Source organism: Meles meles, chromosome 4 (assembly GCF_922984935.1).
Source record: "Meles meles chromosome 4, mMelMel3.1 paternal haplotype, whole genome shotgun sequence".
NCBI classification, from domain to species: Eukaryota; Metazoa; Chordata; class Mammalia; order Carnivora; family Mustelidae; genus Meles; species Meles meles.
Window position 1 is genome coordinate 86230111 of NC_060069.1, and position 21548 is coordinate 86251658.

The 21548-nt window shown below is 38.8% G+C and overlaps 1 protein-coding gene across 1 annotated transcript in view; it reads left to right on the forward strand.

Annotated features, from left to right (window-relative positions):
- The window catches only part of ERICH6 (glutamate rich 6), a 31532-nt gene extending 10948 nt beyond the window's left edge, over positions 1–20584 (forward strand). Inside the window, exons 7-14 of the mRNA XM_046002402.1 lie at positions 2142–2255; positions 3202–3359; positions 3799–3869; positions 4832–4977; positions 10835–10920; positions 12818–12973; positions 15434–15662; positions 20321–20584. Of these exons, the coding sequence (XP_045858358.1) occupies positions 2142–2255; positions 3202–3359; positions 3799–3869; positions 4832–4977; positions 10835–10920; positions 12818–12973; positions 15434–15662; positions 20321–20584 (1224 nt within the window). The remainder of the gene's footprint in view (positions 1–2141; positions 2256–3201; positions 3360–3798; positions 3870–4831; positions 4978–10834; positions 10921–12817; positions 12974–15433; positions 15663–20320) is intronic.
- The last annotated feature ends 964 nt before the right edge of the window (positions 20585–21548 follow it).

Genomic DNA, 21548 nt, shown 5'->3' on the forward strand with positions numbered 1-21548 from the left:
TATATAAGTCCCCATTCCCAGGGACCAGGGGTTGGGACTTCCCAACTGTTGTTTCAGGGGACACGATTCATCCTGTAACAGTGGCCACAAGGCCTGGAAACAAAGGTGAACGTCTGCCAAACTTGATCACCTTAAGTGACCAGTTACTGCCTCTGCCTGATGGGCAAGGGAAAGGCCGCCCTCATAATTCCAACAGGACTGCACACTGTCCTGCTGCACCAGAGCTGGGAGGGACTGATGGGTGGTGCATTATTTCCAAACTCGGGTGGCTTGGCCATGTGGAGAGAGCTTCACCCTCCCCAGACTGGAACCTCCTTCATTATTTACTTCAGGGTACACTAAAGGTTCAGGCTTACTCCCTGGAAATAAGAGCCAGCCATCGTGGGAGGCGGCGTGAGGCAGAAGTGTGTGTGGGAATGCTGGGCGGACACACGCCATGCTACTCATAGCCACTTGGGGCAGCACATTAAACTCTACAAGTCTAATGAGGTGGACACATTAAACATGCCATCGAATGTAATATTGGTCAGTATTTGTTGTTTGTATTTGTCCAGGTTTTTGTAAGCTTTAGGCTCACCCTTTAGACTCTTCAGGCTGAAATTCTTGATTCAAACCTAGCTCCTTCCTCTTGCTGAACCACAAAAGCTTGTACCCAAGGAAGTGTCTGGAGTTTTCTTCTGCTGACCCCCAGAGATGGTCTTGAACATGAAGAAAGCCTGGTGGCCTTTCTTCCAGGGGAGTGGTCCATACACTGGCCCCCGGATCTTTACACACATCATATCTCATGGGGCTTTGACAGGGACGCCAGGCGCTGGCCTGCCAGCTCTCCTTTCCAGCTGCAGCCCCTTCAGGTGCAGAGGCCAGCCCCCTCATGATCTTTGGAAGCATCTCCGCCTTCCTTCTCCCCCAGGTGAAGGGGTGAAGGGACTATGGGCTGAAAAGCTAATGACCCAGACCCGGTAGGGAAATGGCATCACCACATTTTCTTTCCGCCTGTCCTGTCACATGGGAGACAAGCTAGACGATCCACCACCATCTTTCAGGGCGGGGCTTTATTCATCCCTCCCAAACTGTTCCACTTTCAGCCATGCATAGTACTTTTTATCAGGTAGTTCAACAGCCTCAAGACAGTAGCCCTCACTCCCCAGGGATGAACGCCTGGTGGCACCGGCCACCTCATCCACCCTTTGGCCCCACGGTGGCCATTTTGCCAGTCCCAGAGAACGGAAGACACAACTGGCCTGGTAGTGCTCAAGATCTGCGAGCCACGCACGAGGTGGGTTTCTCCTGGAGGACTGTGCTGGGCTTGGCTGCTGGCCTGCCCAGGAGCCCCTGCAGTCACAGTCGTGACCTCAGACACTCACGTGGCCATAGTGCCTCAACCCTTGGACCCCTAACTCCAAGTCTCCTGTTGCTTCCCCTGGCCTCCCACACCCCTTCAAGATTACCCTCACAGCACAGACAGGAGAATTCAGAGCCCCATCCTGGGGCTAATGTGTGTTATCCTTTGTCTCCTGCATCCAGTCACACACTGTAATCCACACACCCCCAACCAGACTCTGATGTCAACGGTAAAGTCATTTGTGCAACTTTCTTCCTTCACTGAGGAGGCACCCTAAGGACCCACAAGTTCCTGATGGGCTCGCTGCGCTCTGGTGAACCAGACAGAGGCCCTCAAAACACCACCTCTGCCTCTTCAGGCCTCCCCAGCCCTTGAATAGAAATAATGTCTCATAAAACAATCTGAGGGTTTTGAAGGGTCAGGGGTGGGAGGTTGGGGGAACAGGTGGTGGGTAATGGAGAGGGCACGTTTTGCATGGAGCACTGGGTGTTGTGCAAAAACATGAATACTGTTACGCTGAAAAAATAAATAAAATGGAAAAAAAATAATGTCTCATTACTGGAATATACAGACCTTGCTAGTTTGGTGCCTTCTGGTATAGGATCTCAGCCCCCTGCAAGTTCCCCACCAACTATTTCAGCCCCCAGGGATCCTGACAAGTTGGCACATCCCCCAGCCCCACCCCTGCTCCCCTAGTGGACATTTACTGGTCCCACCCGGAGCCCTGACTCTTGCAGCTCCCAGAGGCTCTGGGCCTCCTTGTGGGAATCGATTCATTTTTGCTTTCCCCTCCCTGAAGGAAGAAGAGGAGGAAATATCACCCCAGTGTGAATTTTGTGGGGGCGATTTAAGAACATTTCTTTCCAATATGGATATTATCTCTGATGACAGTAACTCGGAATCAATAGAAGAAGTAAGTTCTAAAGGGGTTCATGGAGGAAATGGTGTTATTTTTAAACGTATGAAGTATTTTCTCCTGCATCTTCCCTCGCACAAGGCTTAAAAGGGTCGCATGTTAGCTGGTGGGGAAATGCAAATCATAATCACAACAGGATACCGTTTTATTCCCACTCTGATGGCTATAATCAGAAAGACAAATAATACTAACAAATGTTGGCAAAGATGTAGAGAAACTGGAATATGGTTTGGCCTTCGAGAAACAGTCTGGCAACTCCTTGAAAAGTTAAATACATAGTTACCTACAGTCCAGCAACTACACTTCTTGGTTTATGTCCAGGAGAACAGACAACCTCTACCTCCACAAAAACTTGTACACCAATGTGCATAGTAACATGATTTATAACAGCTGAAAAGTGAAAACAACCCAAATAACCATCAGCTGATAAACAGGTCAATAAATGTGGTGTATCCATATAATGGAATATTATTCAGTCATAAAAAGAACGAGGTACTGATCCATGCTTACATGCTCCAACATAGAAGAAACTTGAAAACGATATGCTAAGCAAAAGCTGATCATAAAGTACCACAAATGTCTGATTCTACTTATATGAACTGTACACAACAGGAAACCTATGCAGAATGCAGGTTGGTGGCTTTGGGGGGCTGAGAGGAGAAGAGGATGGGGAGGAAATGTCAAGGGATAAGGGTTCATGTTCTAAAAGTTGTCTGCAGCGGTGGTTTTGCACAACTCTGTGAATTCACTAAAAACCAGTGGCTTGTACACTTGAAATGGATGTGAATTACGGTGTGTAAATTCTACCTCAAGAAAGCTGTTACCAGAAAAAAGTAACCATAGATCGTTATCCAAAGTGCATTAGCCATTTTTGTTTTTTTCCCTCTCTAATTATCTTCGTTTGAGGACTAGTGAGATGAAAAATGGCCTCTTTATTTTTCAGGCCTCCTGTTGTAGGCATTTTCAAAATCTGATTGACTACATCTATGAGGAAAAGAAAAAAATCCAGGGCCCTACAGCGGAATTAATCTGTATTAACCCTCACGCAGCCCATGGCAGTGAAGCTGACAGACTCAAAGCAAAGGAAAAAGCCCTACGGAGGTAACTGAGCCTTTGATACTGAACCTCAGGCCCATTGAAGCAGAGGGCTTTTTGTCGACGAACCTTGTTTTTTCAAAATTTATAATTTTGAAGATGTGTTCCCAGTAAAGAAATAAAAATTGGCCAAAGCAAACCCATTAAAATTCCTGGTGGATGTTACTGAGATTCAGAAGCTCCCAGAAACTCTGTGAACACACCAATTTAAAGTAGAAATCTACCAACTGCAAATTCTCAGCTCAATTTAGAATTCCCATGTTGGAGAACTTTGTTGACTAAAGAGTAGAGACCCATATGTACTGATCAAATGCCTGGATTCACAAGTATTTAAAGATAAAAATAATAAGGGGCAATGTTTAAACAGTTAAAATTTGCACTAAAATTCTGTTTCAAGCTTCAAAACACATTTCAGACTTTTGCATCATATTTTGCAATTTTGTAGAAAACAGGAGCGACAAATGGCCAGACAATTTGCAGTAATGACAAATGGACAGACTAATTTTTCTGAAGAAGGTGAGTTCCTCAACGCTGATATTATCCATCAGTTGAACATAGAAAGCTCAGACGACTAAGAGCTGAAATTGGTTTATTTAAAAAATAATATTTAAAATGTTAATTCCAGGGATGCCTGGGAGGCTCAGTCATTAAGGGTCTGCCTTTTTGGCTCAGGTCATGAGCGGGGAGTTCTGGGATTGAGCCTGCTCTGCTGGGAGTCTGCTTCTTCCTCTGCCCCTCCCCCCTCGCCTTCTCTCTCTCTCTCTCTCTCTCTCACTTGCTCTGTCTCAAGTAAATAAATAAAATCTAAAAAAATAGTAATAGTTAAAAAATAAATAAAATGTTCATTCTAGTCAATGCCTCACTTAAAATGGTTCAGAAAATCCGGTATTTCGGTTATGTGGCTTTTGGAGGTTTTTGTCTTCTGCTTACTATTGTTATTGATCGAAATAAATTAGCAATATCTATAGACCACTTTACAGGTAGCTGTAAAGTTGTTCTAGTCAGGGGTAAAATTGAAGGAGCACTGATTTTTAGAATCAGAAGTTCTTGATTTATACCCTTGCTCTTCTCCTATAGGCTGGCTGATTTGGGGTAAATTACTTAATCTTTCTGAACACGGGGTTGCTCCTCTACCACTCAGAGCTATTGAAAAGATACTTAGAAAAGATAAATGTTTGTTGTGGTTTAAACTAAATCCCTAGTATAAAGTTCCTTGATATTCCACTATTTCCTACTAAACATAAGGCCAGAAAATTCCACTTAATAAAAAATCATCTTTCTTCTTTTAACAAAGGAATGTTTTCATTTTTTTAACAAAAGAAGACACTTTAATTTAATGAAGGACGTCATTTTTCTTCCATTAAAAACAGTCTGATGAATTGATCCTTTTGTAATAGGGTTTGAAATTTCATTTTAGGAGAGAGATTTTCGAACATTTTAAACAAATATCCACTTTCATGTGATTATTTTCTCATTAGATTCAAAGCACTTAAAAACAATTTCTTATCAACTTTCTGTGGATATTCCGGAAAAAGAGCCAATTGTTGACAGACTACTTGATTTCCAACTAGAAAAAAGAAAAATTTCCATTGTTTGCTGTGATGCTAGAATAGCATGTGGAAAGGTAATTCTCTTATAATTTTTTTACTCATGACTCTAAAATCAGTTTTCCCTAAAATTTTAAACGCTGTCATAATGTGTATAACAGGTTGGCTACAGAACGCATTTAACTCTTTGTCAAGAAGAAATGGTACAGACTTGGCTTAACTTCTACTAGCCTTTGTAACAATGCTTTTACATATATTTTACGGTGAGCTATTTTAGTTAAAGGTTTTTTATTTTAAAATGTGATCACTGGAACATTTAGAACCCTTAAAAACTAAAAAGAAGGGGGAGAAGATCACCAAAAGCCTCAAGCACTTCCCCAATTCGTTTTTAATATTCGGATATTTTCTAGATCCACACTGCCCCATAGGGTAGCAACTACTACATATGGCTATCTAAATTTAAAATAACTAAAATTAAATAAAATTTAAAATGGAATTCTTCAGTCACACTAGTCACATTTCTAGTGCTGAACAGCCGTGTGTGACTAACAGCTACCATACTGATGACACAGAACATTCTTTTGGTCACCAAAAGTTGTATTAGATGGCACCGTTCTAGACTTTTACCCATTGGTTTTTGTTAATAACACCTGTAATTATGTTACATGTGTAATTTTTATCTTTTTAAAATTTATTATAAAAATATTTCTATGGAATCTGAATAAGGTAAGGACTTTAGTTAATAATATTGTACCAATATTGTTTCCTTCACTATAACAAAGATACCATACTCATGTAAGATGTGAATAATAGGATACACTGGCTTTGAGATATATATATATATATATATTTTAAAGATATTATTTATTTATTTGTCAGAGAGAAAGGGGGAGAGAGAGCGAGCGAGCACAGGCAGACAGAGTGGCAGGCAGAGGCAGAGGGAGAAGCAGGCTCCCTGCCCAGCAAGAAGCCTGATGCGGGACTCGATCCCAGGACGCTGGGGTCATGACCCGAGCCGACGGCAGCCACTTAACCAACTGAGCCACCCAGGCATCCCTGGGTTTGAGATATATTTTGTACTATTATACAATTTTTTTTATAAATCTAAAACTGTTCTAAAATTTTTCATTATTTCCATGATATTATATAGCTTCCATTAACAGCATTTCAATATCTGTGTGGTTTTTTATGTAGTTTGTCTAACCATTCCCCTATTATTAGACATGCAGGTTAATAATTCTTTTGCTATATTAAGTAATACTGCTTTGAATATCTTTGTGTATAAATGGATTTTTATATAAGTATATTTTTCAGAATAGAGCTCTAGAAACTAAATTATGGAGACCATATTTGTTTCTCTTGGGTGATAAAGAATTTAAGTCGTGGCGGTGAACTGAGGTGACTGACAGAATCAAGCCCAAATCCTGTCAGGAGGAGAGTCACCTGCCTGGCCCTCAAATTTCTCCTGCAAATTATCCTTCAGATTCAGTTACTAGCACACAGTGACAAAGAATCAAGAACGCAAGAAAAAACACCACAATTGAAAACCCGGAAGAATAATATCTAATTTAAAAAAGACCTGCAAAGACTTTGGAAATTAGAGTAAGCTATGCTTATGAAAATAAAATATCAGCTTTAAGATATATGGAGGGAACAGAAAACTATCGTGCCATAATTGGTTTCTAAAGAAAAAAATGGAATTTATAGAAATGAAAAATAAAAACTGAAGTTAAAAACTTGAAAGATGACAGTTAAACACAGGTTAGGTCCAACTAAAAAGAGAACTAATGACCTGGAAAAAAGATTTTTAAAAAATTATAAAATTCTCCATGGGAATAAAAATAAGTAAAGAATACAGAATGAAGTTTATGATATGATATGAAAATGAGGTCTCTAAAACATATCTATTCAAAATTCCAAAAGGAGAGGAGAAAGATAATTAGGAAGAAGCAGTATCTGAAGCGATAATGGATAATTTTCTGAACTGATCAATGAGAATAACCCACAGGTTTAAGAAGCCCAATGAATCCCAATCAAGATGAAATAAAGAAAAAAAAATCCTAGACATGTGAGAGCAAAACTGGGGAACACAGAGGGAAAAAAAAAATCTTAAAAGCAGCAGAGAACAAGAAGTTCTGTTTATATTCAAAGAAGAGTTACAGTCTCAGATAACCTCCCAATAGCAAGAAGAGAAGGCAGAAGGCAATGGAATGTCTTTAGCATGCTTAAAGAAAAAAAGCAGTCAGTCTAGACGTCTATAACCGGTTAAGTATTTTTCAAGAAAACGTGTCCAAAAAAGATATTGTCTAGTAAAGTCAAAGAAAATGTGTCACTAGTAGCCCCTCATTAAAGGAAATTCAAAAGAATGTGCTTTGTGTAATTGGATGGTCTGATATTCAAGAAAGATGAAGAGAAAAAGTGGTACATTAGACTTTTTCTTTCATGTTGATTTATAAAAATATTTCATACATTTAGGATATGAGTCCTTTGTATATCATATTGCTGCAACTACTTTTCCCTTCTTGGCTTATCCTTCACCATTTTAACTGTAATTTATCAAATCTTTCATGGATACTGCTTTTTTTCATTGGTTGGTAAATCTTTCCCTGACCTGAGATAATAAAGTTATTCTCCTATGTTAAAGAAATCTCTGTAGTTCTGCATTTCACATTTAGGTCTTTAATCCACTTGGAATTGGGTTTTACATATAATGTGAGGTAGTGGTTCTAATTTCATTTAAAAAATATAGAGAGGCACCGGGGTGGCTCAGTCGGCTAAGCATCTGCCTTCGTCTCATGTCATGATCCCAGGGTCCTGGGATGGAGTCCCGAATCAGCCTCCCTGCTCAGTGGGGAGCCTGCTTCTCCGTCTCCCTCTACCCCTCCCCTCCCCTCATGCTCACTGTCTCTCTCTCTCTCTCAAATAAGTAAATAAAATCTTAAAATATGTGTGTGTGTGTGTGTGTGTGTGTGTGTGTGTGTGTGTGTGTGTGTAAATACATATATATACCTGGTTGTATCTAGCACCATGTATGGAAAAGATTTTCCTTTCTCCATTACCATGCACTGGCACAGCTGTCCCACATCATATGTTTATGACGGCATGATTTTGATTCTGGACTCTGTTTTTTTAGATTTTATTTATTTATTTGACAGACGGAGATCACAAGTAGGCAGAGCAGCAGGCAGAGAGAGAGGGGGAAGCAGGCTCCCCGCTGAGCAGAGAGTCTGACGTGGGTCTCGATCCCAGGACCCTGAGATCATGACCTGAGCCACCCAGGCACCCCTGGACTCTTTATTCTGCATCATAGATTTCTTTATTGTGCCCCAACACTACACTGTCTTAATTACTCTATTTTGTGATAGATCTTAATATCTGGTAGATCACATTCCTCTTTCTCAGTCGTCTTCTTTAAGAATATCTTGGCTCTTCTAAGTTCTTGGTATTTCCTATAAATTTTAGAATCGACTTGTGAAGACCTCCCTTACCTCAACACATACAAATACTACAATCTCGTTAAAATGTGAATTGTAGTTACATTGGATCTATAAATCAATTTGGGAAGAATGTCATCATTAAAATACTTAATCTTCCAATCCATGAACATTAGGTCAAATTTATGAAAAGTGTTATTCAAATATTTTATTTTATTATTTCCTTTCTGGTCTAAAAATCCTTGCAATTTTTGAGAGAGGTAGGCTAAAATATCACATTGTGATTATGGAATTTTTAATTTTTCCTTTATATGTTGAAATTATCTAAATATGGGAAAAATATTTTGTAATGTTATATCTTCCTGGTAGATTTAAACTTTTATCATTATGAAGTAATCTTCTTTATCTCTAGTAAGACTCTTCAGTATTTTCAAATATCATTTTTATTTATAATCTTTTTATATCCTTAGATTTTAGAGTTGTCTCTTGTAAACAATATATGGTTGGAATTTTTCCTTAAAGAACTAAAACTAATCTGATGTTCTTTTTTTTATTAACTGGAGTATTTAGTCTTTTTACACATAATTACTGACATTCTTTGATATTTACTATTTGTTCCCTGTTATGTGTTTTTCTTTTCCTTTATCCTTTCTTGTCTTTTGGGCGGGGTATTTAAAATATATCATTCTGTTTTTTGTTCTACCTCTACAAGTTTGGGAGTTATACTCTCTGCTTCTGTTATTTTTCTGGCTACCCTAGAAATTTTCAGCAAGTAAACTTAATTTATCCAAGTTTGAAGTTAAGCTATAATATTTACCCTTCTTTCAGATATTATACCCAGAAATGGAATTGCTGAATCCCAGGCTATGCCTATCTTTCACTTTACTAGATGAAGCCAAAATGATTTCCAAGTTGTTGGACTATATTACATTGATCCACCAGAGGCAAACAATAGTTACTCTTGTTCTTTATCCTTTCCAATAGTCAGTACTATCAGAATTTACATTTTCTTTGCCAGTATGATAGATATATACTGATCTCTAATTGTGGTTTTAATTTTCCAGGTTACTAATGATGCTGAGTACCTTCTCATTTATTGACCATTTGAGATTTCTCCTTTCAGAAGTGTTCAAGAGTTTTTTTGGCCCATTTTTTTCAAATGGTCATAATATCCAAGGGGAACTGAGTACCAGCATACATGCATAAGAATGTTCTCATTTCACAATAGTCAAAAACTGGGAATGACTCAGGGAACCATTAAATAAATAGGGATAAATTCATACCCTGAAATACTATACACAAATGAAAGTTAGTGGACCACAGCTAAACACTGGAACATGCATGAAACTCACACATAATATTAACAGAAAGAAACAAAACATTAAAGACACATTATGTATGTTTTTACTTATGTAAAATTCAAAAATTAAAGCTATATTGTTCAGAAATTATAAAAGTGCAAGGAAATGACTATGAAGTCAGAGTAGTGGTTATGTCTAGGAAAGAAAGTATCGACTTTGAGATAGACACACAGAGGGCCTCCTTGAGTACTGGTAGTATTCTATTTCTTGACCTGGATGGCGATAACAATGGGTGTTCATGTTATAATTACTCACTAACAAAACAGCATGTTTTAGCACTGTTCTTACTGTATTTCATATTCATAACTTTTAAAATGAATAAAAATGTGTTATCTTTCAAAATAAATGGCAACACTTACATGAATATTTCGGTGGTTTCATTGTTTAGCCCTAGAAATCCTTGAATCAATTATATTGTTGTAATTCAATACAACAACTGTAATTCAATATAATCAATTGTATTGAATCAATACAAGATTAGGATTAAAAAGAATCTTTCATTATAAAATGTTACTGGGCACAAATTCATTTCCCTATTAAGTACTACATATAAAATAGTTAAAATTGGAGATATAATAAGGATTATCTCCCTGTATTTTTTCTTCTTCTCATATGCCATCAGTGTTTCACTCAAATAACTTCAAGAGCAATCCTGAAGAGAGACCAGATGCTATAGATTGTACTTGAGTTTAAAGTCACTCTGTCGAAGTACAATTTATATACAGTTGAATTCACCTTTTTTAGATGTACAGCTCTCTGAATTTTGGCAGTTATGTAACCACTACTACAATCAGCACATAGAATATTTCCATTGTGCTAGGGCTGTTCTTTAATTTTCTGTTTCTAGAGTAATACATGAATAAGGTAAAAAAAATTTTTTTTAAAGCCTTTCAAACAGATATATAATGTCAGATTCCTGCCTGAAAGCTTTTATCAAGTTATCTGCAGGGGCTAGGAATAATCTTTAATGATTCTTAAGATTGTTCCCTGTCACTGTTGCAGGGCTGAAAATTTAAATTAAGAAATGGTTTGTATCACCGCCTAGCAAGTGACCAATGCCTGTTATTATCATAATTAATACACTGTATCTGGAACAATTAACATTAAGGGACCTTTCATTTTCTGTTGTACATACATAGATCATGAGGAAAGAGCTCTTGGAGAAGCACTACAAACATGGGATCAAGTTTCTGACTTCATTTCCTGATGGAACAACACAAATATTGTATCCTTTCAACAAGTTATTTTTATTAGCTTTATTATATATATAATAATATAAAATTATAAAGAAAGAATATTACCCCAAACCCTGTCATCTAGAGAAAAGCTGTTAACATTTTTATACACCTTTCCTTTTTTCTATGAGCATATATATATATATATAATTCTTTAAAAGTCAATTCCTCAACTCATTATTCATATTGTTCAACTTGCCCTCTTTATATAATAATATTAAATAACAATGTTATGAGCATATAATATACAATAAAGATAGAAATACACCACTGGTTTTATAACCACAAGGTATTTCATTATAGAGATGTACTATAATTCATTTAACCTAACTTCAAAGGCAGTATCACAATTTTTTGCTATTCTATGCAACAGCTAAATGAACAGCTCTGTGCAGACTTCATTGTATACTTTTCACTTATTTCCTTGAATTGAATGTCTAGGGGTAGAAACTCTGACTGAGAAATTAGGCAGTTTAAAGCTTTGATAGATTTTGTCCCCCAGAAAATGTGTACCAATTTATACATCTCTGAGCAGTACATTACTTTTTAATACAAAAATTCGATATCCATTTTATGGAACACTAAGTTATTCATCACTTGAACCTCCACCTCATGGCCAAGCCATTGGCTATTTTGACATAAAGGCCATTTAATACATCAAGGAAAGTAAAAAACAGAGCTATGAAATGAGGAGAGATTTTTGGTGGCTGAAGGCCCCACTTTTATAGGAGAAAGACATGTTTGGTTATAGTTTCCTAAAAGTTCAATCAAACCCCAATAATCAAGCAGAAAAATGACTTTCATGCATAGGAAGTATAATGAAGTTTTAGGTAAGGCCCCATGAGAAAAAGTGTAAGTCTTGTTTTAATTACATCAATAAATTTTACATAACACCCCCCAGCTTTTATCATTAGTTATCATTTCAGGACCTGTCTTTAATTCTTAATTCTCTTGAAGGCCCTGGCTGCTTTTCAAAATGACTCAGAGTCAATCTTGTGTTTACCTTTCCTCTAATCTTCTCTGATCATCTTAGATAGGACTGAGTATTAACAATAAATTATCCTCAGTAGACTCTCTTCATTTTTGATGCTATTGTAAATGGGATTATTTTCCTAATTACATTTGCAGAATGTTCCCTGCTAGTATACAGAAGTACAATTTAATTTTTGTACATTGGTATTGTAGCCTATAACCCTGCTGAACTCGATTATTAGTCTAATACATTGTTCCGTGGATTCCTTAGGATTTTCTATATACAAGAGCAGGATAGTTTCACATCGTTCCTTTCCAATCTGGATGCCTTTCGTTTGTTCTTTCATAAAATATCTCTAGTTAGACCCTTCAGTGCAATGTTGAATAGAGTGGGAAGAATAGACATTTTCATTTGGTTCCTAATCTTAGTGGGAAATCACTCAGCCTCTTGCCATTAAATATGATGTCAGCTGTGGGTTTTTGTTAGACACTATCAGGTTGAGAAGTTTCCCTTTTTTTCCTACTTCATTGAGTTATTTTTCATGAAAAGGTATTGGATTTTGTCAAACATTTTTTCTGTGTATATTGAGATTATCATTTTTTTCCCTCTTTATTCTATCAATACAATACATTTCATTGGTTGAGTTTTAGATGTCAAGCCAACCTTGCATTCCTGGGATAAACTCCACTTTGGCATAGTATATAATTCTTTTTATACATACCTAGATTCCATTTGCTGGTATTTTGTTGAGACTTTTTGAATCTTGTAAATGTATTTTGATCCCATAAAAAGCATAAAGTGCTTTTTGTAGCTCCCATTCCAGAATGGTTTCAAAACCTCTCTCATAAATTGAATTTATTCTTGGAATAGTCAAGGGCCATTAGAACAACTCAAAGGACCTTACCTGATCTCAGTTACCCATCCGGAAACCTAGCCATCATCCGAGTGCCCAATAAAATAAGTGGTTTTACTTGTATAGTCCAAGAAGATATGCCAAATGACCCTGCAATCCTGGCATTGTTAGATTCTTCTGGGAGAAGTTCATGCTATCATCCCAATGGAAATGTCTGGTAAGCTTCTAGGTTTCTCCTGCTGCCATTTTGCGGGGGTGGAGGGGGGGACTGGTTTTGAAAATTTATTTTTCTTTCATTTTTTCCAACTTTATTGAGATATAATTGACATAACATCGTAGAAGTTAAAAACATAAAATGTGATTTGATACTCTTACATATTGCAAAATGATTATCACATTGCATTAGCTAACACCTCCATCATGGCACATAATTACCACTTCTTTTTTGTGTTGAGAACATTGAAGATATACTCTCTCAGCAATGTTCAAATATATATACAGTATTAACTATAATCTCTATGCAGTACATTAAATCCCTAGAATTTATTCATCTTATAGCTGGAGGTTTTTTTTCTTTCAAATGATAAAAGTAAAGAGAATAAGAATTTTTTAAGTTAGTGGTCTTTAGATAGTAATGTTCAACTCAGAGAAGTTTTTTTTTTATGTCGTCCCATATCTTCTCAGTGGAAAAATCCCAGACAGCTGCGTAAAACAAAGCTCATCATATTCTTTCTATAAACAGTAAGAATATATGAACTTTGTGATTTCAGTATTTCAGTATTAGAAAAAAAAAAATCTCCAAACAAATTATATGGTCACATGAGGGATTTGGGATACAAACCCAGGTGGTTTCTCTAGAGGTATGCCTGATAATGTTATACTACATCATCTATGGAAATAATTTACAATGGAAGCTGCCATACTGTGTTGTTACAGTTTTTCTGTGTGTTGTTTTGAGATATATCTATAACTATTCCAATATTCCTATAGCTACAACTTACAATAACATACCCACAAAATGTCTACAGACCATTTTGATCTATGAACTTAACTACTCTGTGACTTTGCCTCATATCATTTAGCCTGAGAAAGTGAAATTTGGGTTCTAACTTCAAATGAACTTTTCAGAAAGACATACACTCTCCCATTATATTATGTACAGGAATAACTATCTCATCTTGAGAAACTCCGTTCATAATTGACAAAGTCTGGACATTCTACCAGTACTTGTGAAAGTTAAGACACTTGTGTTTTTTAGGTCTAAAGCAGCAGTCCATTATCCCTATCTGTACTGGAGAATTTCTACTTATCCTTCAGGGTTCAATAGCAATTCTATATTATATGTGGTGGGGCACTGTCTTAATTGTCACCAGATTTTCTTTGGTTTCTAGGACTGTTCTCCTGTCTGTGAAGTCCCCTGACCCACTAATTGAATTCCTGACCCTCTGGTGTGACTTCTGCATACTCTCACAGCCCCTTCTACCTGCCTCCACCTTTCGTGTAGCAAGTCCATCTCCCCTCTTGGACAGATGGTCTTTGAAGTCACACTCTGAATCTTTGTCCCTACAAGCATGTACATGATATAGACTCAAAGAATGTTATTAAGTGAACAATTTGTCTACATAATGTTACCCAAGTTTTATTTTCATCCACATTTCACGATGAAAGGAAACTTCTTTCTCCCACATACAATAAGATCATCACCTCAATTTCTCATTTACACTTCTGTTATTAGATTATTGTCACTAATCGTCAGTGGGGAAATAAGATATCAACTTACTCTAGGACCCCTCATGGCCAATTCATCTAGTTTAAAAACAAATAATTTATTACCAAATTCAGCAAACTTTCTAAATACCCAGAGCTGTACGTATTCCCTCTCAAGAAAGGGATGGAGATCCAAGTTGGAAGACAGTGAGAGAGCATGAGGAGATAACTAAGTAGAATGGCAGTCCCTAGTGTCACTGGGGCTCAGGCTGTGCCGGGCCTGATATGTATATAATGTAGTAAATGTGGCATCAGCTATGTCAAGAGACTACAGAGGCCCTGTTAGTCTAAGCTCTACTTTGTGCTCCATCACAAGGCTCTTCACTGGCATCCTGAGCCATTTCAGAGATGTTCCCAGAGTCTCTTCTGCCCACACCCAGCCCTGACGAGAACCCTCATAGGAGAACCCTCATAAGAGCTCATCCTGGCTCCTAGTCGCTGGGTACTGTTAGAACACAGCTGTCCCATACTGAGGCCAATGGGGTCTTCCCTAGGACTTAACAGCCACTGGTCTTCATTGTGTCCTGGGGAAAATTTAAGCACTGGTCTTCTCCCCTCTTCAGATACAGCCTGCTTGCCTCACCTCCATGTCTTCTTGTCCAGAGTAAACCTTCCCTGCTCCCCCTTCATTTTTCCCAACACACAGTGTTCCAGATCCCTTTACCATTGTGGTTCAGTCTTTGGGACCCAGTTTGGTTTATCAGTAGGTCTTGGATTGGATCCACCCTCTAAATTAGTATAAAATCCAGTCACAGTATCACCACTCACAAGATTACCTGAGGTTCTGCACTATTTGTATGCGGCTGCCTAGCATAAACTGCTGCTCCCCTTGGTTAGCAAGCAACAGGGCTAATTTCAAGGTTAAAGCAAAATATGATGGTTTATAATTTTCAATTTCCTTTCTGCCCAGGGTATACATCAATATCTTGGGAGGTCAATACTCAGATCAAGCTGGCAACAGACTAAGGGCTTGGAATTGGTCCAGTTCTGTCGCTTCCTCACCCTTTGTTTCATTTAAACCTGTCTTTCTGGCTTTGAACCACTACATTGGAATTCGCATCTTGGAACAAGACAAGATTTCAATCACTTTTCTAGCAATGGGCCAACAGGCAAGAATCAGTGTTGGGACCAAAGTGAAGGTAGGTACATTTTTTGAAAACAGTTCAAAGCATTTAGAATAATGAGAGTAAATGACTCTTGTTAGTATTATGACTGAGAGATTATACTTGTGTGTAATCTGCTATCCACTAAGAGTTTTGGAATTCAATGAAAAAAACACATAGTGAAAATTTCATATGGAATTGAGGTAACCTTATTGTTTGTTCTTCAGAAATTCCTTTTAGTACAGAGTGGATAAAACGAACATTTACTGTGTTTACTCTGTGACCAAGTAGTGCTACTTTGGGGGTTTGGGTTTAGAATTTTGTACTGTTTGTTTTTCCTTTGTGCTCTGGCAGAAAGTCCTGGGCTGAGTCAGGAGACCCTGGGTTTCAACCATGTTAAAGACCAAGTATAAGTTCTGTCTCCTTGGAGACACTTCCCAGACCACCTAGACCTTTGCCCAATCAGGGTCCATCATGGCTTTCCCTGGGGGTGTTCATGTACTCACCTCTGTCCCTGCATTTGATGGACCATGCTGCCTTACTTGCCCTTGTGGCTGCCTTGCCTACCAGATGGTGAGCTCCAGAACAGAATCTCTGCCTGACGGATTGTTCTACCCTACCCAGGGCATGGCCTAGAATACACTGTCAGTGAGTGGCAATGATTAAGAATGTGGCCTTCAGGTTAAAGGGACATAGTTTCATACTTCAACTCTGCCACTTAGCTAAGTGGGTGATAGAACTTCAGTTCCCTCATCTATAAGATGGGGATAATGATTCCCACCAAACAGATTGCCAAATATTCAACAAGAATACAAAGTATAGATCATATAGCATGGTGCTTGGTACCAACTAAGTACTCAATAAATGATAGCTCCACACAGAGTTTGTCAATTATAACTCAATAATGTTGAAATATATATATATGGAGAGAGAGAGATAAATAGAGGTGTATGTAGCTTATCTAGGGTGTGGCTCTGAACAAGTCTCTTAAACTCAAAGCCCTTTGTTTCATCAATTATTAAAAGAAGAGACTGCTCCAGACTTCAAAGGTGTTGTCAGCCTCGAAAACTTCTACACTTTTAAATAAGTGGAAATATGACCTCCATATTCAGCACAGGCAGGAATATCTCACAGAGACCAAACAAAACGGACACTTCTGAGTCTGCCAACTCCAAACCCCCAAGAGGGTCTACCCCACACTCAGTATTATTCCAAAGCCACTTTCCATCTCTCTGGCTATTGGGATCCTCTGTTTAGGCTCCAGACAAGCTTCTTTGTTAGAAATTGATGAGATAGGCTTCTTTCTGGTTACATTCATGGTAAATGCCTTCTTACCAAAAATGTAAAAAATGTTCTCTCTCCCCCTTTGCTCCTTAGAAATGAATTTTAATCAGAAGAGAGTCGTTTTGATGCCAAAAATTTTTTTTTGATGTTCCATTTCTCATTATCCTCATGATCACCCTTTCTTTAGGTTTTTAAAAATTACAAAAGTGATATGTTAAATACATTCTCATATTCGAAGATTCAAATAATATAGAAATAGAGTGAAAAGTCGAGATTCCACTTTCATCCTTTCATCATCTATTCTAACCCCTTTCTTAAAGGTCATCACTACCCCAAATTTAGTATTTCTCTGTTCAATGTATTTATAAATTATTCATACACATCTTTGTTACAATAAAAATTGGATCATATTGCTTGTATTGTTGGGGGGGGTGGATTCTGTTTTTGGTTTCCACTTAAGGAGTATTAGAGGTTTTTCCATGTCTACATTTCCAAGCGTTGTCTATTTTATTCTTAATGGCTCCATAACATTTTATATGCAGTATAATTTTTGCCACACGGAGTGGCCTTCCAGTGGTACCAGCCAGTTATTCACTTCCTCTTTCTGGAAGCATTTCTTGCCTTGTTTCCCTTGATTTTCCTTCCACCTCGGAACTGTTCCTTCTCATTTTTCTTTGCTCTTCACCTCTGCATTTTCTACATATCGAGGGGCTCCAGGCCTCCCCCTGGGGGCTCTTCTTCATATCCCTAGGTGATCCCTCTTTAGGTGGTCTCATGGAGTCTCCTGTCCTTCAATACCACCTCCATCTTGATAATCCTTTCATTTTCTCTCTCCTGAACTTTTAGCTTTCACATCCTGGATTCCAACCCTGCATCTACATTTGCATGTGTTAAGAGGGCATTAAAAACTTTTCAAAATTAGATCCTAGAGAATGCCCGCCCCCTCCCCTCCACCCAGTCTTCTCCACCTCAGACAGTGACACCTGCACTCCTTCCCTGCTGAGGGCACTTTGGAGCAGTATTCCTTCTCTCCATGTCAGAGCCTCACATCTATTCCCTGCAGGTCCTATAAACCCCCCCTCCTCTACCCCTCCGGTCTCAAACCTTCTCATGTCCTCTAATACCTACCCTCTTGTCTGCCTCTTGGGCCGAGTTCATCTCTTGCTTAAATCATTGTAAGAGCTTCCTAATGAGTCTCCCTGCTTCTGCTCTTCCCCAGTTGATTCTTAAGGCTGTGGTTAGGAAATTCAAGATGTTGACTAGCTCCTTGGTGCGTTGTGCCTTCTGCCTTGGGCCAGCCCGATCTTCCACCTCACCTATTAGTTCTTCAGCTCTGCCCATTATGAGATTCAGTGTTGTCAGTGAAGTTCTTTGTTTTTATTTTGACAAAAATATTATATTTTCAACATTATTCCCAATGTCCCTGTAAGTGACTTTTGCCTTAAATACTATTCTGTATGATGTTAAATTGTTATACCAGCTTTCTGTTTAGTTAGCATTTGCTTGGTGTGTGTGGTTTTTTTTTTTTTTTGCATTATTTGATTTTCAATGTTTTTATACAATTTTAATATATATATGTGTGTATATATATATAAACAATATATAACTGGATTTTGTTGCTTTCCTCAACCTAACAGACTCAACCTTTTAATACATTTTAATGATCACTCTAAAATTGTTAACACATCGGGCACCTGAGGGGCTCAGAGGGTTAGAGCCTCTGCCTTCGGCTCAGGTCATGATCCCAGGGTCCTGGGATCTAGTCCAGCATCTGGCTCTCTGATCAGCAGGGAGTCTGCTTCCTCCTCTCTCTCTCTGCCTGCTTCTCTGCCTACTTGTGATCTCTGTCAAATAAATAAGTAAATAAATAAATCTTTTAAAAAAATAAATAAAATTGTTAACACATCTATTTTCCTATATGCATAGAATTTCCAAGTCCTCTAGTTATTGCTTCTCTTCGACAAGAATTCTCTCCCTCAGAAAATATTAACCATACATATTCGAGTCTTCCTCTGGCTACTGTCTCCTTGAATATTGGTATCTCTGATAGGTTTATCTGGCCGCTCTCTCACAGCCTCAAATTTCCTCATATAATTGGTGATTCCAGGTTGTGTGTTCATTTTGTATTTGAGAATTCCTACTTTCCTGCGTATTTTACTTACTGAAGTTTGTTTGTGGGGCCTTTGGGAAAGTGGTATATGTTGAGGGGCAGAAGGCTAGCCCCAGGGCCAGACTTCCAGCTCCAGCTTGTGCAGCCCCGGGGGCACGATGATTGAAAACAGGTACAGCCCCACCCACATAAGGGCGCCTCCCAACTGATCAACATTGTTCTAGTATTTACCTCAGGGTCCCTCCTCCTTCTCACTTCTGGATGTGTTCTGGGTTAGTGGTTTTATTTGATCATATTACCTCTCTATGAATATGGTCCCATCTGTTTTCTGATATTCAGGAATTCTATAAGATTATTGCTGCTGATCAAAATCTTTTCTATTTCCTAGAACCATCATTGATTTACTCTCTTAAAAAGTTTTCTGTGATTCTATGGAATCGGGATTGAAGGGAACTTATAAATGCTGGTCCATTCTTTGTTATTCTTGTCTCATACTCCCTTGACCCTCCGTCCCTCCCTTCTTACCTTGCGATGCAGAAGGGAATGCTGTGCGTTCTTGATTCTCTTGCAGGTAGGTGGTAACACTGGTGGCGGCAGGTTGCATTTAGCCCACCCCACCAAGGCTAAACGCCCCTCCTAAACTGGTCCTAAATCCACATGTGGGCACACACAGGCAAAACCGTCCTGACAGATCATTCCCCTTCCTGGAGCTGCAAGAATTCAGACATCAGCCTGAATCACCAAAGGCTGTGAGGAAGGGGAAGCGCAGAGGCCAAGGGAGGGTCAAGGAAAGGTTAACGTGGAATGGCTTCCTGGGGGCAGGGGCACATTTTAGAAGGAAAGGAGTTTCAGCGGTCCGGGTGCTACCTGAAAACTCAGCTGAGGTGCTCCCTTCTTTGAGGAAGGCCGTCTGCTCAGCGCCTTCCTAGCCTCCAGTCCAGCACTGACCATGCTCTCCCCACTGGGCATCTTCCCAAGAAGGGGCTGTGCTCAAGGCATCTTGGTGCTACCCTTAGTATATGCTGATACATTACTTGAATAAAATATGAGCATTTGAAAGTATTCAAATTCTATGTGGTCAGGCCTGCTCTGGTCTCTCAAATCTCCACAGCATTTTAGCTCATTCCTCCAGATTAGATTAACACTGCTGCCCAACCTTATCCCTCCTCCCACCCGGCTCTGTAGATAAGGAATCACCGGAATCCTACTCCAAATCCGCACTTTCTCGCTTTCTCCTCACAAACTCCCCGCTGCCACCCGCGGGATCCGAGCTTCCCTTCTCTTTCTCTTTGCTGAAAAGTTCCCTAACCCCGAGGAGATTCCAGTTCTCCGGTACCTGAATGGGGATGATCTGCTGCTGCTGGCCAACTTAATAAAGATTCGGCGCCTGTTTCATAAACTTGAAGGATGTGTGAATTTTCCCTCCAGCCAGGTTTGGGAAAAATTAAAGCTACCTTCCTATCTTTCTTCACTTTCTGTAAAACTAATTGCCCTTTGTCACAATTCTGGTATAAAAAAAGATACAATGAACACAATATCAGCTATAATAAATGAAAATACTTAAATGACGGTACCTTCATTTTTTATTTTGGGAGGGGGTGTGAGAGATTTCAAGAAAAGTGTAATGACCAGGAAATACCAAGAAATATGGTTTATTATAAATTTAGAACACATCCTGAGTCATCAGTAGCTTATATTCAGGACACCAGAGAATGAGCATAATCATTCCTAAGTGTCCATTATCAGAGTTCTATCAGAAAAACAGAAAGCAGGGTGCCTGGGTGGCTCAGTGGGTTAAAGCCTATGACTTTGGCTCAGGTCCTGATCTGGATGAGTCCTGCATCGGGCTCTCTGCTTAGCAGAGAGCCCGCTTTCCCCTCTCTCTCTCTGCCTGCCTCTCTGCCTACTTGTGATCTCTGTCAAATAAATAAATAAACTCTTAAGAAAAAAAAAAAAAATAGAAAGAAAGCAGGATTAGATGCTTCTAAAACCCATCTGAAAGGCTCCGGAAGTGAAGGTCAAGGAAAACCCCTGCTGCAGCTTCAGGAGCGCAGGATCACAGGAGTGCCATCTACCTCTCCTGCCTGACCCAGGCTGCTGCTCTCTCGCCTCGCAAAGGTGAAGCCTCTGGCTGGGGAACGCACAGAGGTTCCTAGACTCAAGTCTTGATCAATGCTAAATGTTTCAATTTTATTTTTGCCCTCTCCCCTCTTCCTTTTCACTGATGAACTTTTAGTTTCTATCAAATGAGACAAGTATTAAACTAACTGAACTAATATGTATCTGTACAGCTCTGAAAAACTAGCATGTAGCACAATACTTAATCACAACAAAGCCTTAACTGAATCTGGTTTTTGTACATCAGTAATAATTATTTGGGGATGCTAAACCCATAGTGGATACTGAATGAGGCCTTAATTGGGGGCTGGCAGGATAATGAAATGTCATCTTTAATCATGTTGCTTCATGTTTAGTGACAGAATTTATTTAAAATTATCTTCACTTTCATACTGTGATTACTCCAGATC